The following is a 17358-nucleotide window of genomic DNA, read 5'->3' on the forward strand; positions in this document are numbered from 1 at the left end:
GAGTTGGAAAAAAGGGTGCACGGAGGAGGGGTTTCATGGGCGGATAGGCAGAGGAATTTAGGATTTAAAAGCTCTGAGGAAATGGTCTCAGTTACTATATGCAGAGCTCTGTACTAAACCCTTGGCGCACGTTCCCTGCCCCTAACGAGTTTACATAGAAAGCATTCCCGATACCACTGATGGACACTGCGCCCAAGGAGTCGGTCGTCTCTGAGCCCAAGAAGGCTAACCACGGAATTACAAGCTGGGCTTCCAGCCTGGCGTCAGCCATTAGAGTAAGTTTCTCTCTACTTAAAAAATATGGGTATACCTGCCCGCGAAATTCTGGTGGAACTGGAAATTAGGGGCGGGGCAAGGATAACAACTGGGCCCCAAGCCTAGATCCAGTCAGGGCTTCGCCAGAACCTCTGGGGGAACTGCAAGTTTGGTGTGGGTGAGGCCAGCTTTAGGTATTTGGCTGCCCTGAGGCAGGGAGAAAAACACCAGCCTCTCCCTTTCCATACAGTGTCATTATGTTTCATGGTGTTCAGGCAGTATTCTGGGTGTGTGTGTGTGTGTGTTTTTAATAGTATTTGTTAAATGCTTACTTTACCAGGCTCTGTACTATGTGCTGGGGTGGATAATCGGGTTGGACTCAGTCCATGACCCCACATGAGGCTCACAGTCTTAATTCCCCTTTTACAAATGAGGTAACTGAGGCACAGAGGAGTGACTTGCCAAAGGTCACACAGCAGACACGGGGTGGAGCTGGGATTAGAGCCCAGGTCCTTCTGACTCCTAGGCCCGCGCTCTATCCTCTAGGTCATGCTGCTTCTATACGACATCTAGCTGGAACCCCTGAACCCACAGTGACCCACCTGCTGAATCCAGGGCAAGTCACTGAATTTTTTTGTGCCTCAGTTTCTTCATCTGTAAAATGGGGGTGAAACACATGCTTTTCCTCCCCTTTAAATGGTAAGCCCCATGTGGCACAGGGACTGTCTTATAATAATGGTATTTGTTAAGCGCTTACTAGGTGCCAAGCACTGTTCTAAGCACTGGGGTAGATGCACGGTAATCAGGTTGTGGCTCACAGTCTTAATCCGCATTTTACGGATGAGGTAACTGAGGCACAGAGAATAATAATAATGATATTTGTTAAGCACTTACTATGTGCCAAGCACTGTTCTAAGCACTAGGGGAGATACAAGATAATCAGGTTGTCCCATGTGGGGCTGACAGTCTTAATCCCCATTTTCCAGATGAGGTAACCGAGGCCCAGAGAAGTTAAGTGGCTTGCCCAAGGTCACACAGCAGACAAGTGGCGGAGCCGGGATTAGAACCCACATCCACTGACTCCCAAGCTCGTGCTCTTTCCACTTTAGCCATGCTGCTTTCTAGATCTCTCTCTACTTAATGGTCCCCCGGCTTCAACTACCACCCCTGAATCCCAAACCTACCTCTCCAGCCCTGACCTCTGTCCTCTGCAGGACATCTCTTCTTGGGCGTCCCCTCTAACTTAAAATGTCTTTAACAGAACTGCTCATCTTCCCACCAAAACCTTGTCTTCTCCCTGATTTTCTTATCACTGTAGAAAATCAATCACTCGATGGTATTTACCGAGCACCTACTATGTGCAGAACACCGTACTAGGTGCTTGGGAGAGGACAAGAGAGCTTACAGTCTAGAGGACCGTACTAAGTGTTCGGTATAAAAGGATACACAAAAGGATCGGTAGACATAATCCCTGCTTGCAAAGAGCTTACAGTCTAAAGAGGGCAGACAGACATTAAAATGAGTTACAGAGAATGGGAAATGGCAGAGATAAAGAATAGGAAAGTAAGTGCTAGGGCATATTCAACTACTTAAGGGGTGCTGATCCAAGTGTGATGCAGAAGGGAGGGCTAGTCAGAAAAGGCCTCTTGAAGGAGATGTGATTTTGAGAGAGCTTTGAAGATGGGGAGACCGGTGGACTGTCAGACATGCAGGGGTAGAAATGAAGGTGAGTAGTCTGGCAGTAGAGGAGAGAAACGTGTGGGCTGGGACAAAGGAGGAGAGTAGCAAAGTAAAGTTGGAGGGACAGAGCTGATCGAGCACCTTAAAGCCAATGGTAAGTTTTGGTTTGATGTGGAAATGGTTGGGTGACAATTGGAGGTTTCCGAGGAGTAGCGAGATGTGGCCTAAATATCTATATTTTTTTTAGAAAAATGATCCAGGAAACTGGAGAAGGGAGAGACAGGAGGCAAGGAGGTCAGTGAGGAGGCTGATACAGTAGTTGAGGCAGGATAAGGTAAGCGGTTTGGAAGGAGAAGAAAGGCCAGACTCTAGAGATGTTGTGAAGGTATGGGTACAGATTGAATTGGTGGGTTGGAGGAGAGAGATGAATCGAAGACAATGCCAAAGTTATAGGCTTATGAGACAGGGAGGATGGTGGTGTGGCCTCCGGTACCCGCTCTGGCTTAACCACGGTCTCCTTGACCTGGCACGTTCATATTGAAAAGATGAGTCAGACGAGTTATAGTTCGATAGTTTGATAAGTCTTCCTAAGACCGAAGTCAAACCAAAGATGCTTTCACAGCAGAGCGAGAGGCTCTTAGCTAAAACTTTCCAAAGTCTTCCAGGATCATTCATTCAATCGTATTTATTTAATCGTATTTATTAAGCGGTTATTGTGTGCAGAGCACTGTACTAAGCGCTTGGGAAAGTACGATACAACAATAAACGGTGACATTCCCTGCCCACAATGAGCTCACAGTCTAAAGGGGATCACCTTCTAAATCCCTGAGTTGATCTTCAAGGGGTACGCTACAGCGGGGGTTTCGAGACACAACCAGTGGGCACGAGACGTGGGGAGTCTAAGTTATAAAAATGAAAGAAAAAGCCACAAACATTCGATCAAATACTTGGCACCCTATTCATCGACTGCTGACTCCTAATTACTACTAGTATGTGAAGCAAGGAGAGTGGAGAATCATTGAAATCCAAGAAGCCAGGGACTTAGATAATCCACCAAACTCATCAGCCGGCCCACAAAGAAGCGGGAGTTGGCTACAGTCCAAAGTGCTGGCTGGTTGTGGCTAATTCCTGAAGTTTCTGTGGGGAAAGCAAAAACCTGAATACATCTAAGGCAGTGTGGTGTAGTGGGCAGAGCAGAGAACTGGGAGTTAGAAGACCTGTTTCTCCTCTCAGCTCTGCCACTGACCTGCTGGCTGACTTTGGGCAAAAGTCACTTAATCTCTTTGGGCCTCAGTTTCCTCATCTGAAAAATGGGGAGAGAGATTGTAAGAGCCCTGTAGATCAGGGACTGTGTCCAATTTGATAACTCTGTAACCTGCCCAAGAGCTTGCCACACTTTAAGCGCTAAATAAATGCCAATATTATCATTATCGAAGATCCAAACGGTATTTGAAGAGCGTGAAAAAAGTGCAGAAATGACTTCTGATCCTCAGCACCAGGCACAAAAATATTTTAAGGTTTGAATCGTGATGGCATAAAAGGTCCAAATGCTTACAAAATGATTTTTTCTCTTTTGCCCAAGTTTCTAAAAAATCTAACACTTGGATTACCATTTCAAAAGGTATCAGAGTCCCTGAGGCACCAGGATGGAAAAAAAAATAAAAATGGAGCAGACAACCTCTGCAACAAATCTGAAGCGCTTAAAGGGCTCAGGAGGCTCGGGAAATCAATCCACCAAGGGTATTTATTGAGCGCCTACTATGTGCAAAGCACTGTACCAAGGACTTGGCAGTAGACAATTCATGATAGGTACGTTCCCTGCCCACGTGAAGCATCCAGTCCAGAGGACTGATAGGAAAGCGAGGGCCTACCTGCTTTCTCGTTGCTCGGTCTTGTCATCAACAGAATTTACAGGGCGCTGCCTCTGCCCGTAGCATCCCTCATTTTGGGAACAGCTGGAAATAAAGGCTGCGATCCATGCCCCACAGGATCTTACAATCTAATATTTCTAAAAGTGCTTAATAAAACGAATCCTTACTGGTCAGCCAACTGAAAAGTTCACCCCCCACATCGGCCATGCCGCCAGCTTACACTGGCTTTGAAAGCCTGCTCGCCTGGGCCGAAGCTGGAGCGATAATCCTGGCCTCGAGTCCCCCTGGATGGCTCGTGCGGGAGGCTCAGAGACCTCCCGGATAGTTCGTGCGGGAGGCTCAGACTTCAACAGGCAATCGGGCATCTCGGCTTCAAAGCTTCCTCCACCGACGGGAATAGCAGAAGCTTGCAGAGAGGCAGGGCTACGTGACTTGTTGGCCAGGCTACGTAGTCTCATGTCTCAGCCCTCCTGCCCTCTCTTTCCCCTTCTCAGAGGGGTTGGTGGGAAATGGGAAGAGAGACGCTGGCCACCAGGCTCCCCTATCCTCCCCAGACCCCGAGAGCCACAGACTGGGGTGTAGAAGTTCACCGAGCCTTGGGGTTCTTAATTGTCATTTCCTGGACTTGGGAAAGGATTTCCAGTCGATCCAATTGATCCATCAATCCAATTGATGGATTGAGTTGGTATTTGTTCAGCGTTTACTGTGTGCCAGGCACTGAACTGAAGAGCTAAACCCTCTTCTCCCCCCTTTCCCTCTTCTCCTCCCCGTCTCCCATCCCATCCCCTCAGCACTGTACTCGTCCGCTCAACTGTATATATCTTCATTTCCCTATTTATTTTGTCAATGAGATGTACATCACCCTGATTCTATTTATCTGCTGTTGTTTTAATGAGATGCTCTTCCCCTCGATTCTATTTATTGCCATTGTTCTTGTCTGTCCGTCTCCCCCGATTAGATGTAAGCCCGTCAGAGGGCAGGGACTGTCTCTATCTGTTACCGATTTGTCCATTCCAAGCGCTCAGTCCAGTGCTCTGCCCATAGTAAGCGCTCAATAAATACTATTGAATGAATGAATGAACCTTCTAATTCCAGCTCCACCACTCGTCTGCTGTGTGACCTTGGGCAAGTCGCTTCACTCCTCCTCACTGGTTACCTTCTGTAAAATGGGGATTAAGACTGAGCCCCATATGGGACATGGACTCTGTCCAACCTGATCATCTTGAATCTACCCCAGTGCTTAGTTCAGTGCCTGGCACATAGTAAACACTGAACAAATACCATTTTTTAAAAAAAAATTGGCATCTGGGGAAGGGACCTGAATAAATGTAAACTGGAATTGCCTGTGGGCATTTCTGTAAGGGGGCACCCGGGGGAGAGGTGGAGGGAGAAAAGGGAAAAGGGGAGCAGTCCCCCTAGAACAAGTGACTGGCAATTGGTCGGATAGAAAGTACCAGGACTGAGAGCCAGGAGAGCTGGGTGGCAAATCCCAGCTTTGCCCCTCACCTGCTGGGTGACCTTGGGCCAAAGTAACTTAACCTTGCTGGGCCTCAGTTTCCCCATCTGTAAAATGGGGATAGAACACCTGCTCTCCCCTCGTCTTAGACTGTAAGCTCAGCAGGGGCTTGGGACTGTGTCCCATCTGGTCATCTTATCGCTATTCCAATGCTTAGCCCGGTGCTTTAACCAGGATCAAAAGAAAACGAGAGAGAGAGAGAGAGAGAGAAAGAGAGAGAGAGTCCTCTCTATACATAACACAGGATCCATAGTTAACAGCATCCGGAGAGAATCGGATCCACCGAGCCTCTGAACGTGGGCTGGGGGGAGGTATGATGCTCGGATGATTCTCCAAGTTGGCAGTGAAGAGGCACAATTCAAAGCTTCACAAATCTCTAAGAGATCTGCCAGGCGCCGGTCTCTTTTCAATTCCGATTCATTGTAGCTCAGCGTTTCTACATCCTGAGATCTTAAAACCTCAGAGTGCCACCCGCTGGGGTGCTTCTTCTTGATATCCGAGATGATGGAGTCCATAGAATAACCAATCTCGATGATGCTGCGGACCCGCCTGCGGTAGGTGTGCAGGTAGCCGGCCGTGTGCACGGCAACCAGCCGCCCTTGGGCATCGAACACCGGTGAGCCCGAAGACGGTCGTATCATAGGTGCACACGTCAGGATTGTCGTGGCTCAGTGGAAAGAGCCCGGGCTTGGGAGTCAGAGGTCATGGGTTCGAATCCCGGATCTGCCACTTGTCAGCTGTGTGACTGTAGACGAGTCACCTCACTTCTCTGTGCTTCAGTTACCTCATCTGTAAAATGGAGATTAACCGTGAGCCTCACGTGGGACGACCTGATTACCCCGTATCTACCCCAGCGCTTAGAACAGTGCTCTGCACATAGTAAGCGCTTAACAAATATCAACATTATTATTATTATTATTATTATTAATTGTGAACCACTTCCTCGGAAAAACCTCTCCAGCTGAAGGTGTGGAGGCAATTGGCTTGGTCAGAGTCACCAGAGCAGTTCTGGAAACTGGGGTCTTCGCTGGTGCAGACCCGTTGGTGTATCTCCCTCTCCCGGTGATTTTTAGGGACGTTGGTACATCCGTCGGTTGACTTGGTCATCCCCTTTGGGTGACCGATGATATTTACTGCTATTGTTTTTGTCTGTCTGTCTCCCTCGATTAGACTGTAAGCCCATCGGTGGACAGGGACTGTCTCTACCTGTGGCCGATTTCTACATTCCAAGCACTTAGTACAGTGCTCTGCGCATAGTAAGCGCTCAATAAATACTATTGAATGAATGAATAAGTCAAACCATTAAGTGGTTGGGGAGATGATGGAGTCCACAGAATAACCAATCTCGATGATGCTGCAGACCCGCCTGCGGTAGGTGTACAGGTAGCCGGCCGTGTGCACGGTCAAGCAGGCCGGGAGGAAAGGTCCTCTCGTTGTCCTTCAGTTTCAGGACGGCATAATCAAGGTCTACGCTGGAGACCTCAAACCAAGGTTCAACCCAGAGCAGATCCTCTTTCTTCATGCGGGACTCTTCGTAAGTGAAGGTCACCACAGTGCAAGCGCTGATTACCTCTGCCCACTGATCCTGCTCCACCCCGGGGCCCGCGATACCATCGACCACATGCCGACAGGTGAGGATGTACCCGTCCCTTAAGACGAAGCAGGTGGCAAAGCCCTCGTTTCCACTGTTACTCCAGGACACGTACCCCACGGAAGAACTACGCTTAGCAAGAAGCTTATGAACTCTACCTTCGGTGGAGTTCTGGATCGCTTTGTCCAAGTTCTTCTTATGCAAATTAAATTTCTCTTCGGCCTTCCTTCCTTCTCCCTTCAGCTCCTGCTCAAGGTACTTACTGATTCCCTGACTTTCGTTCTGCACCTTGGGATACAGTTCCAAGATGGCCTTTTTCAGGTGGACCGGCCTTCTTCCCTTGCTGGTTTGTGGAGGATCTGGTGCCTTGCAAACTCTGGCCCTTTCCAACCCAAGCTCAAAATGCCGGTCCCTTAATTGGTCGACCAGAAGCGTGTTTTCCACAATTAACTTGCTATTCTCTACTAACTTCCATTTTCTCTCCTTCGGATGTGAACGAAGTCGGCCGTCTTTGCACAGGGCATCTCTGATGATCTCTCCTTTCAAGGCGTAAACGCACAACTGGCCCCCTTCTTGGTCAAGTTCTTGTCGGTAAACAATCCTCCGCTGCTTACGCCCAGTGGCGTGAATGTGAAATAGGATACATTCGGTGGTTGGGGTATCATATGGGCGGTAGCTCTGGCCGTCCATTTCCTGACTCTCCTTAGGTTGGAGAAATGTCACTTCCAAGAGATTTTTAGGCAGGCATTTGAGGGGCATGCCCAAATTAACAGAGCCTTCGATCCCGGTCACCCCACGCACCAGGATAACCATGTCCGGCCGCTTCTCTACCTCCTCCTTGACTGCCTGGAGGCCCGTCAGGGCAGAATAGATGGTCTCCTCAGCATCACTTTCCACCTCATGCTTCCTCAGGCTCAACTTCCGAGAACCGACTTTCAAACTAATGGTAAATCTTTGCTTCTTGGGGATTTTTTTCAGATGAACTGCCTTCCTGGGTCCGGGTGTTGCCCAGATCCTGAACAGTTCGATCGCTGGAACCGCTTAGCACCTGGGCAGATCGAAAAATCCGGCTGGGACTCTCTGAAGTGCCCTCGTTCTTGGCAACCAGCTACAGATTTTAATCGCATGAAAAACAAGAACACTATTAATGGAACATCACCTTTCTGTCTCGCGTGAAGGTAGAGAAGCCCGCTTAGAGAAGGAGTGTGGCCTAGTGGAAAGAGCGTGGGTCCGGGACCTATTTGTTGCTGAACTGTACTTTCCCAGAGCTTAGTACAGTGCTCTGCACACAGTAAGTGCTCAATAAATATGATTGAATGAATGACTGACCTTGAGCAATTCACTTCACTCGGTCTCAGTTTCCTGACCCGTAAAATGGGGATGAAATACCTCCCTTTTCCCCTTAAACTGTGAGCCCCTTGTGGAGCATGGACTGTGTCTGCCCTCATATCTACCCCAGCACTTAGTATATCATCTGGCACGTAGAAAGCGCTCAACAAATACCACGATTCTTCTTGTTATCATTATCACTATTACTAACAATAATGACAAATTTGCATTAAACCTCATAGCATGATGAATATGATCGGATCTGAGTTCACCTCCACCACACCAGAGAAACTGTGGATAATGTTCCATTTGTGAATGAATTTCAAAGGAATCGAGGGCTAACTTAATGATATAATTCCTGGTTTCACCATAATATCAGGGCCTCTTCTTTTGGAATCATTTTGTATTAAAAATGAGTGCACTACAGAGCAAATAAGTCTTCCACTGCTTGGTCAACACAAAATTTCACCGTTTTGTGAAAGACACCATTGTCACTTGAAGAACGTTATGGGTTTCTCTCTAGCGATGCCTTTCACAGTAATTCTTCGATCTAAAATTAACAACTTAGTTCTTAGACTATATTTCAGTACCAGGGGTCCTTGTGACGCACTGAGTCACGATGGCCAACCCATAGGTTTCAAATTTGTCCCCATTTCAGCTTGACCAAATTTGAATTTCAACTTTCTGACATCAATCGTATTTATTGAGTGCTTACTGTATGCAGAGCACTGTACTAAGCGCTTGGGAGAGTTCAACACAACAATATAAGACATCTTCCCCACCCCCAACGAGCTTACAGTCTAGCGACATTAACATAAATAAATACATTGCGGATATGCGTAAGTCCCAGTGAGGCTGGGTGGAGGTGTGAATAGAGGGAGCAAATGAGGGCGACACAGAAGGGAGTGGGAGAAAAGGAAGCGACGGCTTCGTCAGGGAAGGCCTCTTGGAGGAGATGGCGTTTGCTCCGTTTATCGTCTACAGTTCACGACTTCTTTGGAGGTAAGATCGCTGTGTCTACCCTCTCGGGTGACTCGCCTTGAAGGCCAGCACTTCGTACACGGTGCTCGACCCAGAAAGCACTCAATAAATATCACTCAGAAGGAGTGTGTGGCGTGACAGAACACAGCACTGTGATTAAGAAGACCTGAGTTTCTAATCCCGGGTCCCCCACTCGTCTGCTGTGTGACCTCGGGCTCATCACTTAACTTCTCTGGGCCTCGGTTACCTCGTCCGTAAAACGAGGATTAAGACTGTGATCCCCAAGTGGGACGGGGGCTGCGTCCAATCTGATCACCTTGTATCTACTCCAGCACTCAGTACAGAGCCTAGCACGTGGTAAGCGTTTTACAATTACCCTTACAATTACTGCTTCCCTTTAACGTTTCCCTCCTCCTTCCTCTCAATTTGTTTCTCCAGGGTTCCCACGGGCGCCCCTCGCCCACTCCAAGTGTTGCCAAATCTGTCCCTACCCGCCACCGCCCCGGGTTCTCTATTCTGTTCTCCGGTGCTACTTTTTGAATTTTGAAAGAAATAGCCCAGCAAACACTTGTTGGACAGCTGTTAGCTCCCCGGCCGTCGTCTCCTCTCTCTGCCTGCACTGGGCCAGGCCTGACTAACCAGGACAGAGGTCGCCACTGCCCTCCTCGCCTTCCTCCCCTGCAGCCCTGGGATTGCCGCATTTCAGAGATCGAGCCCTGCGAACGGAAGATCAAGTCGCCAGGGAGGGTCGCCCTGTCTGTTTTATTTCTGAATAAATAAAAGGAGTCAGCTATCCCATTGAATCAGACAGCTGACTCGGTGTAGCTCATCTGTAATTAGTTACGTGACCCCCTGAACCTCTGGCCCGCATCCTGCCTCTGGCCTGGAATGCCCTCCCTCTTCATTTCCAAAAGACAATTACTCCCCCCACCCGTAATGCCTTATTGAAGGCACATCTCTGCCAAGAGGCCTTCCCTGACTAAGCCCTCATTTCTTTTACTCCCACTCCCTTCTGCGTCACGCTGGTTTGCTCCCTTCCGGCGTGGTTTAGAAGGAAGCAGCGCGGCTTAGTGGAAGGAGCACGGGTTTGGGAGTCAGAGGTCGGGGGTTCCAATCCCGGCCCCGCTACTTATCAGCTGTGTGACTTTGGGCGTGTGACTTCACTCCTCTGGGCCTCTGTCACCTCATCTGTAAAATGGGGACCAAGACTGTGAGCCCCACGTGGGACAACCTGATTGCCTTGGTATCTATCCGGTGTTTAGAACACCGCTTGGCACATAGTAAGCACTTAAGAAATACTATCATCATCATCATCATCATTATTATTATTATTATTATTATCATTTATTCACCTCCAAACCCCTCAGTCCCCACAGCACCTATGTACCTATCCCTAATTTATTTATATTAATGTCTGTCTCCCCCTTTAGACTCGTTATGGGCAGGGAACGTGTCCGTTATGTTGTTACACTGAATCTCCCTAAGTGCTTAGTAGTGTGCTCCGCACACTTGCTATTAAGCATGATTGATTAATAATTTAGTAAACAAATCTGAGAAAAAGGGGATACCGAGCTTGGTAGAGGAAACAATCCTACGCCTATCACACTGTCCCACTGAGAAAATTTGTTCTGATTTATAACTTCTAACGTTTTGGCTTAAGACATGGTGTTCAAATGTATTGGGATTTCAAGGACTGTCTGTAAGGACAAGAGGCCAGGATGGTGCACGATCAAGCGCTTGCAAATTCTCCAAGAGCTTTAAAAACTTTTATTAGAGAACACGCAGCTGGTAACGCAAGCACAGCTCCTCAATTTATGGATAAAGAACTGAGAAACGAATCACACAAACCAAATGGAAGAAACCGAAAAGGAATCCGAAGGATTAGAGTCCCAAACTCATGATTTAATTCGGACATATTTTCTGGTTAAGCATCTCATAACTGACATGCGCTAGCTTCACTGGGAGGACGAGACCAGCGCTGAAGAAAAACATCAATGGGATGAGAAAATTTAGGGTGAAATCCCAATACAATGAAATTCACAAGGTTGGTGAAATTATTTTGTCATAATGGAGCCCATTCCTCCCCATCTGAGAGACCTCTGGGGCACAGAAACGCGTAGAGTAAAATGCATCTCATAGTCTCCAGGAATGCTTAAGGTGGCAGAGGTTTTTTTTGGCTCAGCCGAAGCTTGAAAAATGAGTTCAGATTGGGTCTCCCTCCCCAGTTCCATCTTGTAGTGTCGGCAGGGATGAGTAGTAGGTTGGGGGTCTCTCTAGTTCCTGGGGGTGCCTTTGAGTTGCTTTGGAGGAAGACCTGGCAAATAGCATTTCAGAGCCCCTATTTGAACATACTAGTAAGAGGCATTTTTACTCTGGAAAAAACTGATCTTGTGTATTAACAAATACCTCTTGGTAACATCCTAATGACAAAAAAGTGCTTAATAAATACCATAATAATAATAATAATAATAATAATCTTTTTTTGTTAGTACTGCCAGGGTCATGGCTTAGTACTACTGGCCTCATTCCTCTTCTGCAAAATGGGAATTCAAATGCCTGTTCTCCCTCCTACTGGGACTGTGAGCCTCATGGGGGACAGGGACCGTATCTAACCTAATTAACTTGTATCTACCTAAGTGCTTAGAACAGTGCTTGCTATATAGGAAGTGCTTAACAGATAAAATGGTGATAATAACAATAATAATAATAATAATAATAGATCAGAGTAGGCCAGCACTATACCCATCTCACAACAGAGCTTATGGTGGGATTCCAGTTGGCATGTCCTTTTGGCCAGACCAGAGGGACTTCTGAGGTTGGATGCTCAATAAACAAAAAGCCAGTGACAATAAAGACAGGTAGGTGCCAGGGGTGTTGTAGGAGAAGGCTTGGCAATTAGGAATGTTAGTGGAGACTCTTGACTTTTCAATTACTCGTTACTACTGTGGGTGAAGCACTGTATTAAGTGCTTGGAATTGCTCAACCGAGTTAGAAAGCACAATCCTTAACCTCAAGGAGCTTACAAACCACAGATTTAGATGGAAAAAGTCAGTAAAGGGCTTCTAAGTACTAAACTGCAAGGAACTGTAATTTGGAATTCCGCCCCAGATATTGGCGATATCGGCGATATGGTCTCGTCTTTCATCTGATAACCGAATGTAACTCTAAGGCAAGGCGTGAGTACCCATCTGAACGTAATGCAAAAAAGGATTCAAACAAGTCAACCTCCACTACAGAACCTCAGAAGACACCAGAATTCACGTACCGGAGAGAATTCTTCCGTTTTTAGGTTCATAGTTTCTTGGCGAGATATTTTCTTGGATTCCATCATCATCGTCGTCGTCGTCGTCGTCCTCATTTCTCCTGGGGCTCGTGATGGTTTCGGGGTGTGCTGGGTGGATTGTCATCTTGATGAAAGACTGATTTCAAAGAGCTTATTGCTAAGAACACCTTCCTTTGCACAGGCAAAGGGACTCTGGGGAGCGCCTGTTGCCTTCAACTTTAGTCCAGAAGCAAGATTACCTAAAAGACAAAAAAGCCAAGAGAATTTTACCTCTAGAAGAAACCACAGTCCACTCACACCTGAATATTACGAGCAGTCTGGGTTACTTGCCTTTTAGAAAGGACTCAATCTCTAAGAAAATGGAAAAGTTTCACCCCCTTCATCAGCCACCCCTCATTTCCAGTTCCCCTACTCCTTCCTCCTGCCATCCAGAGAAATTGCCCCACAAACAATGCCAGCATTAAAATGGCCCCCAGACAATGCTACAGACTATTATAGTGCTGATGTCTAAAGAAAACAGAGGTAACGTATCAGCCTACCTCAGGGGAACCCGACACATAAGCAAATACTGGCCACCCGAAGCTAATCACGGTCACGGAATTTTGTTACCTCGGCAGCACACTCCCCAGTGATGCGGCGACGGTCGAAGAAGTATAAAATCCAATCAAGAGGGCCGGCATATCCTCTGGGAGACTGCCAGAGTACGGCGGCAATGTGGTATCCGTTTTCAGTCCAAACTGAAGGTTTAAAGAGCCGTGCTGTTGCCCGGGTTTTTCTACGGCTGTGAGAACCGGGCTCTTTACAGACACCACCACTAACCCCTCAAACGGTTCTGTCGGCATCAACGGTGGGCCGCACTCAACGTGGAACGGCCGGAAGGGATCGCAAGCAGTGGAGTGCTAGAACCAATTCAATTTCCCGACCTGAAAGCTGTGCTCCATTCAAGATGGCTGCCCCGGGTGGGGTCCATACGGAAAAGGGACAACAGCGGGATCCCCACAAGCACGGCCCAGTGGCGACAGCACGGGCTCGTGAGTCAAAGAGCATGGGTTCTTAGTAGTTCGATCCTTAGGGGCCGGGGGCAGCGGTGGTGACCGGGCCCCGCCGGAGGGAGTCGAAGGTCTGGAAAAGTGGGTGGAGGTCTCGTGGAGATCTCCCAACCCCTTTCAGAATCCACCCCCTCCATCTGCACCCCTGATCCCATCCCTTCGCACCTTATCGAAACACTTGCCCCGTCCTTTCTTCCCTCTCTGACTACCATCTGCAGCTGTTCACTCCCCAGTGACTTCTTCCCCACTGCCTTCAAACATGCTCATGTCTCCCCCAGCCTAGAAAAATCCTCCCTTGACCCTAAGACTCCCTCCCATCATCACCATTATCACATTTACTGAAAACTTATTCTCTCTCCTACCTCTCCCCCCTCCTCTCTATCTCCCCCTCCCCTCTCCCCTCTCATCTCCCCTCTCCTCTCCCCCTCTCTCCCCTCTCTCCCCCTCTCCTCTATCTCCCCCCTCCTCCCCTCCTCCTCCATCTCCCCCTCCTCTTCCCCCTCGCCTCCATCTCCCCCTCCTCTTCCCCCTCTCCTCTCCCCCATCTCCCCCTTCTCCTCTTTCCATCTCCCCCCTCCTCTCCTCTCTATCTCCCCCTCCTCTCTATCTCCCCCTCCTCTCTATCTCCCCCTCCTCTCCCCTATCTCCCCCCTCCTCTCCCCCATCCCCCCCTCCTTCTCCCCCTCCCCTCTCCATCTCCCCCCATCTCCCCTCCCCCTCTCCCCCTCCTCTTCCCCCGTCTCCTATCTCCCCCTCCTCTTCCCCCCTCCTCTCCCCCATCTCCTCCCTCCTCTCTCCATCTCCCCCCTCCTTTCCCCCATCTCCCCCCTCCTCTTCCCCCATCTCCCCCTCCTCTCTCCATCTCCCCCCTCCTTTCCCCCATCTCCCCCCTCGTCTTCCCCCATCTCCCCCTCCTCTTCCCCCCTCCTCTCCCCATCTCCCTCTTCCCCCTCCTCTCCCCATCTCCCCCTCCCCTCTCCCCCATCTCCCCTCCTCTCCCCATCCCCATCTCCCCCCCACCCCTCTGCCCTCTCCTCTCCCCCACCTCCCCCTGCCCTTGCAGGGCGGTGCCGGGGTTCATTCATTCATTCAGCGGGATAGATTGAGCGCTTACTATGTGCCGAGCACCGTCCTAAGCGCTTGGAGCGGAGAACTGGGCAAAGGAGAGAGGGAGAGAGGGAGGAGGGCGTGGGAACGGCGCGTTGGGGGGGGGGGAGGGGGGCGCCTTGGGCTGGGCGCCCCGCCGGCCTTGTGGAGTTCCTCAGTTGGCCGTGGGAGGGCGCTCGCGTCCCGCCGGGGGGATGACGTCACGGCCGCCCACCTCTCCCCCGCCCGGAGCCCTGCGCGCCCCGCTGTCAATCAATCGGTCATTCATTCATTCGATCGTATTGATTGAGCGCTTACTCTGTGCAGAGCGCTGGACTGAGCGCCTGGAATGGACGATTCGGCCCCAGAGAGAGAGACCCACCCTGCCCCATGACGGGCTCACGGTCTAAAAGGGGGAGACGGACAGCAGAGCGGAACAGAACAAAACAAAAGACAACAGCATCACGATATGTAAAATCAAGGGGATGGACACCTCATTCAGAAAATAAGTAGGGCAATAAATCATCTATACAAATGAGCACAGTGCTGAGGGGAGGGGAAGGGGGAAGAGCAGAGGGTGGGAGGGAGCGGAGGGAAAGGAGGGGCTCAGTGTGGGAAGGCCTCCTGGAGGAGGTGAGCGCTCAGGAGGGCATGGAAGAGGGGAAGAGAGTTAGTTTGGCGGAGGTGAGGAGGGAGGGCGTTCCGGGACAGCGGGAGGACGGGGGCCGGGGGTCGACGGCGGGACAGGTGTGAACGGGGGACGGTGAGGAGGTGAGCGGCAGAGGAGCGGAGCGTAGGGGGTGGGCAGTACTTATGGAGCGCCGACGGTGCGATGGGCACCGTACTGAGCGCTGGGGAGGGTCCGATAGAACGGACACGTTCCCTGCCCCCAACGAGCTTACGGTCTAGAAGGGGAGGCGGGCATTAATACGAGGAAGTAAATTACAGATTTGTACATAGGTGTGCATGCGAACGTAAGGGAGGGCCCCTCTCTCCACAGCTCCCCCACCCCCAACATCCCGGGAGAAAAAGAGGCACGTTTTAGACCCCTCCTACGCTCAGCGCACGGTGCTCGGCACCTCTAGACACCTCTTGGCACCTCTGGCGGGTTGCAGGCAGGGAATGTGGCCGCTAATTCCGTTGTACTGTACTCTTCCGGTCGCTTAGTACAGCGCTGTGCACAAAGTAGGACTCGATAAGTACCATCAGTGAAAGTAAGCACTTAGGAAATGCTATCCTCATTCTCACCGCCATCATTATCGTTGATGTGGGCGTTTCGCTGGCCGGAGGAGGATCAGGCTTCATTTCCTACTACAGCCTAGCCCCCACGCTCAGCTCCTCTAAGGGCCAAACTACCCTCTGTACCTCCATCTCATTTAGCTCGCCGCCGACCCTGCAGCCTTGTCCTGCTTCTGGCCCGGAACTCCTTCCCTCTTCATAGCCAGCAGACCACCACGCTGCCCACCTTCGAAGCTTTAATGAAGGCACATCTCCTCCAAGGGACCTTTCCCTGACTAAGCCTTCATTTCCTCGTTCTCCCACTCCCTCCCGCATCCCTTCCGCATTTGGATTTTTACCCTTATTCAGCCTTCCTCCCGCCCCACGGCATTTATGTTATCTGTAATTTGTTTATATGAATATATGTCTGCCCTTCAAAACTGTAAGCTCATGGGCAGGGAAAGTATCCCCCAACTCCTGCTGTAGTGTGTTCTCCCGAACGCTCGGTGCAGTGTTCTGCACACTAAGTGCTCGATAAAAACATTTGATTGACCGATATTGATTGAGGAGGAGAAAGTGATGGAAAGGAAAGGGGCCTTCTCAACCCTGGTGACCCTCTAGCCTGCAAGATTGTTATGGGCAGGGACTGCATCTGCTAATATTGTTGGATTGTACTCGCCCAAGTGCTTAGAACGGTGCTATGCGCGTAAGTACTCAATAAATGCCATCGATTGATTGACTGCTCCGCACGCAATCTCAGTACTCAATAAATATGACTGATAGATGGACTCCTTTTTCACTTCTTTCTTTTTCCATGCCACTTTGATCTTCGGAGACTTCAACATCCACATGGATGTACCCGGTGACTCTTCTGCCGCCCACCTTCTATCACTCCTTGAGTCCGCCAACCTCCTGCTCCACCTCACTTCGTCCACTCACCAACCTGGTCACACCCTCCATCTTGTCATCTCTTACCGTCCCACTGTCTCCACCCTCACCAACCCTGAAATCCCTCTCTCTGACCATAACCTTCTCATCTGCCTCCTTCCCTGTACATCTGTATTACTCCCCAACAGAGACCCCCGCTCTCTCGACCCCGTCCATCTCTCTCCGCTCATCTCACCCCACCTTGCCTCCCTACCCACTGTTGATGACCAAATCGTTGCTCTCAACTCCACCCTCTCTACTTAACTCAACTCACTCACTCCTCTAGCCCTTTGTCGCTCTCGCGCCACTAACCCACAGCCCTGGATCACCTCCACCGTCCTCCTCCTTGGCTCTTGTGCTCGAGCTGCTGAACGCTGCTGGCGGAACAACATCAGGCCACCCTTGTTCACTTGAAATTTATCCTTTCTTGCCTTAACTCGGCCCTCTCCTCGGCCAGGCAAAACCATTTCTCTTCCTTTATTGACACCCATGCCCGTCACCCCCATCAGCTGTTCCGGACATTTAGCTCACTCCTCAGGCCCCCTGTTCCTCTCCCTCCCCCATCCCTCACC

General features: G+C 49.9%; 2 protein-coding genes across 3 annotated transcripts in view; both read right to left on the reverse strand.

Moving 5' to 3' along the window:
• DTX4 (deltex E3 ubiquitin ligase 4) overlaps positions 1 to 17358 on the reverse strand; it is a 60843-nt gene that overhangs the window by 38776 nt on the left and 4709 nt on the right. The window contains exons 1-2 of one of the 2 annotated variants that reach the window (XM_029061612.1): positions 13116 to 13845; positions 12489 to 12745 (exon numbers count right to left, since the gene is read on the reverse strand). In XM_029061612.1, the coding sequence (XP_028917445.1) occupies positions 12489 to 12630 (142 nt within the window). In that variant the 5' untranslated portion in view covers positions 12631 to 12745; positions 13116 to 13845. Of the gene's footprint in view, positions 1 to 12488; positions 12746 to 13115; positions 13846 to 17358 lie in introns of those variants that run through there. The other variant, XM_029061613.2, reaches the window with a different exon arrangement.
• On the reverse strand, positions 5385 to 10094 carry FAM111A (FAM111 trypsin like peptidase A). Its single transcript, XM_029061415.1, is given in 5 exon segments — positions 5385 to 5952; positions 5954 to 5978; positions 6249 to 6510; positions 6623 to 7953; positions 10082 to 10094. Coding segments are annotated over 5 exon segments (2085 nt in total). The 3' UTR covers positions 5385 to 5498.

The sequence above is a fragment of the Ornithorhynchus anatinus genome, chromosome 3 (genome assembly GCF_004115215.2).
Source record: "Ornithorhynchus anatinus isolate Pmale09 chromosome 3, mOrnAna1.pri.v4, whole genome shotgun sequence".
Lineage (NCBI taxonomy): Eukaryota > Metazoa > Chordata > Mammalia > Monotremata > Ornithorhynchidae > Ornithorhynchus > Ornithorhynchus anatinus.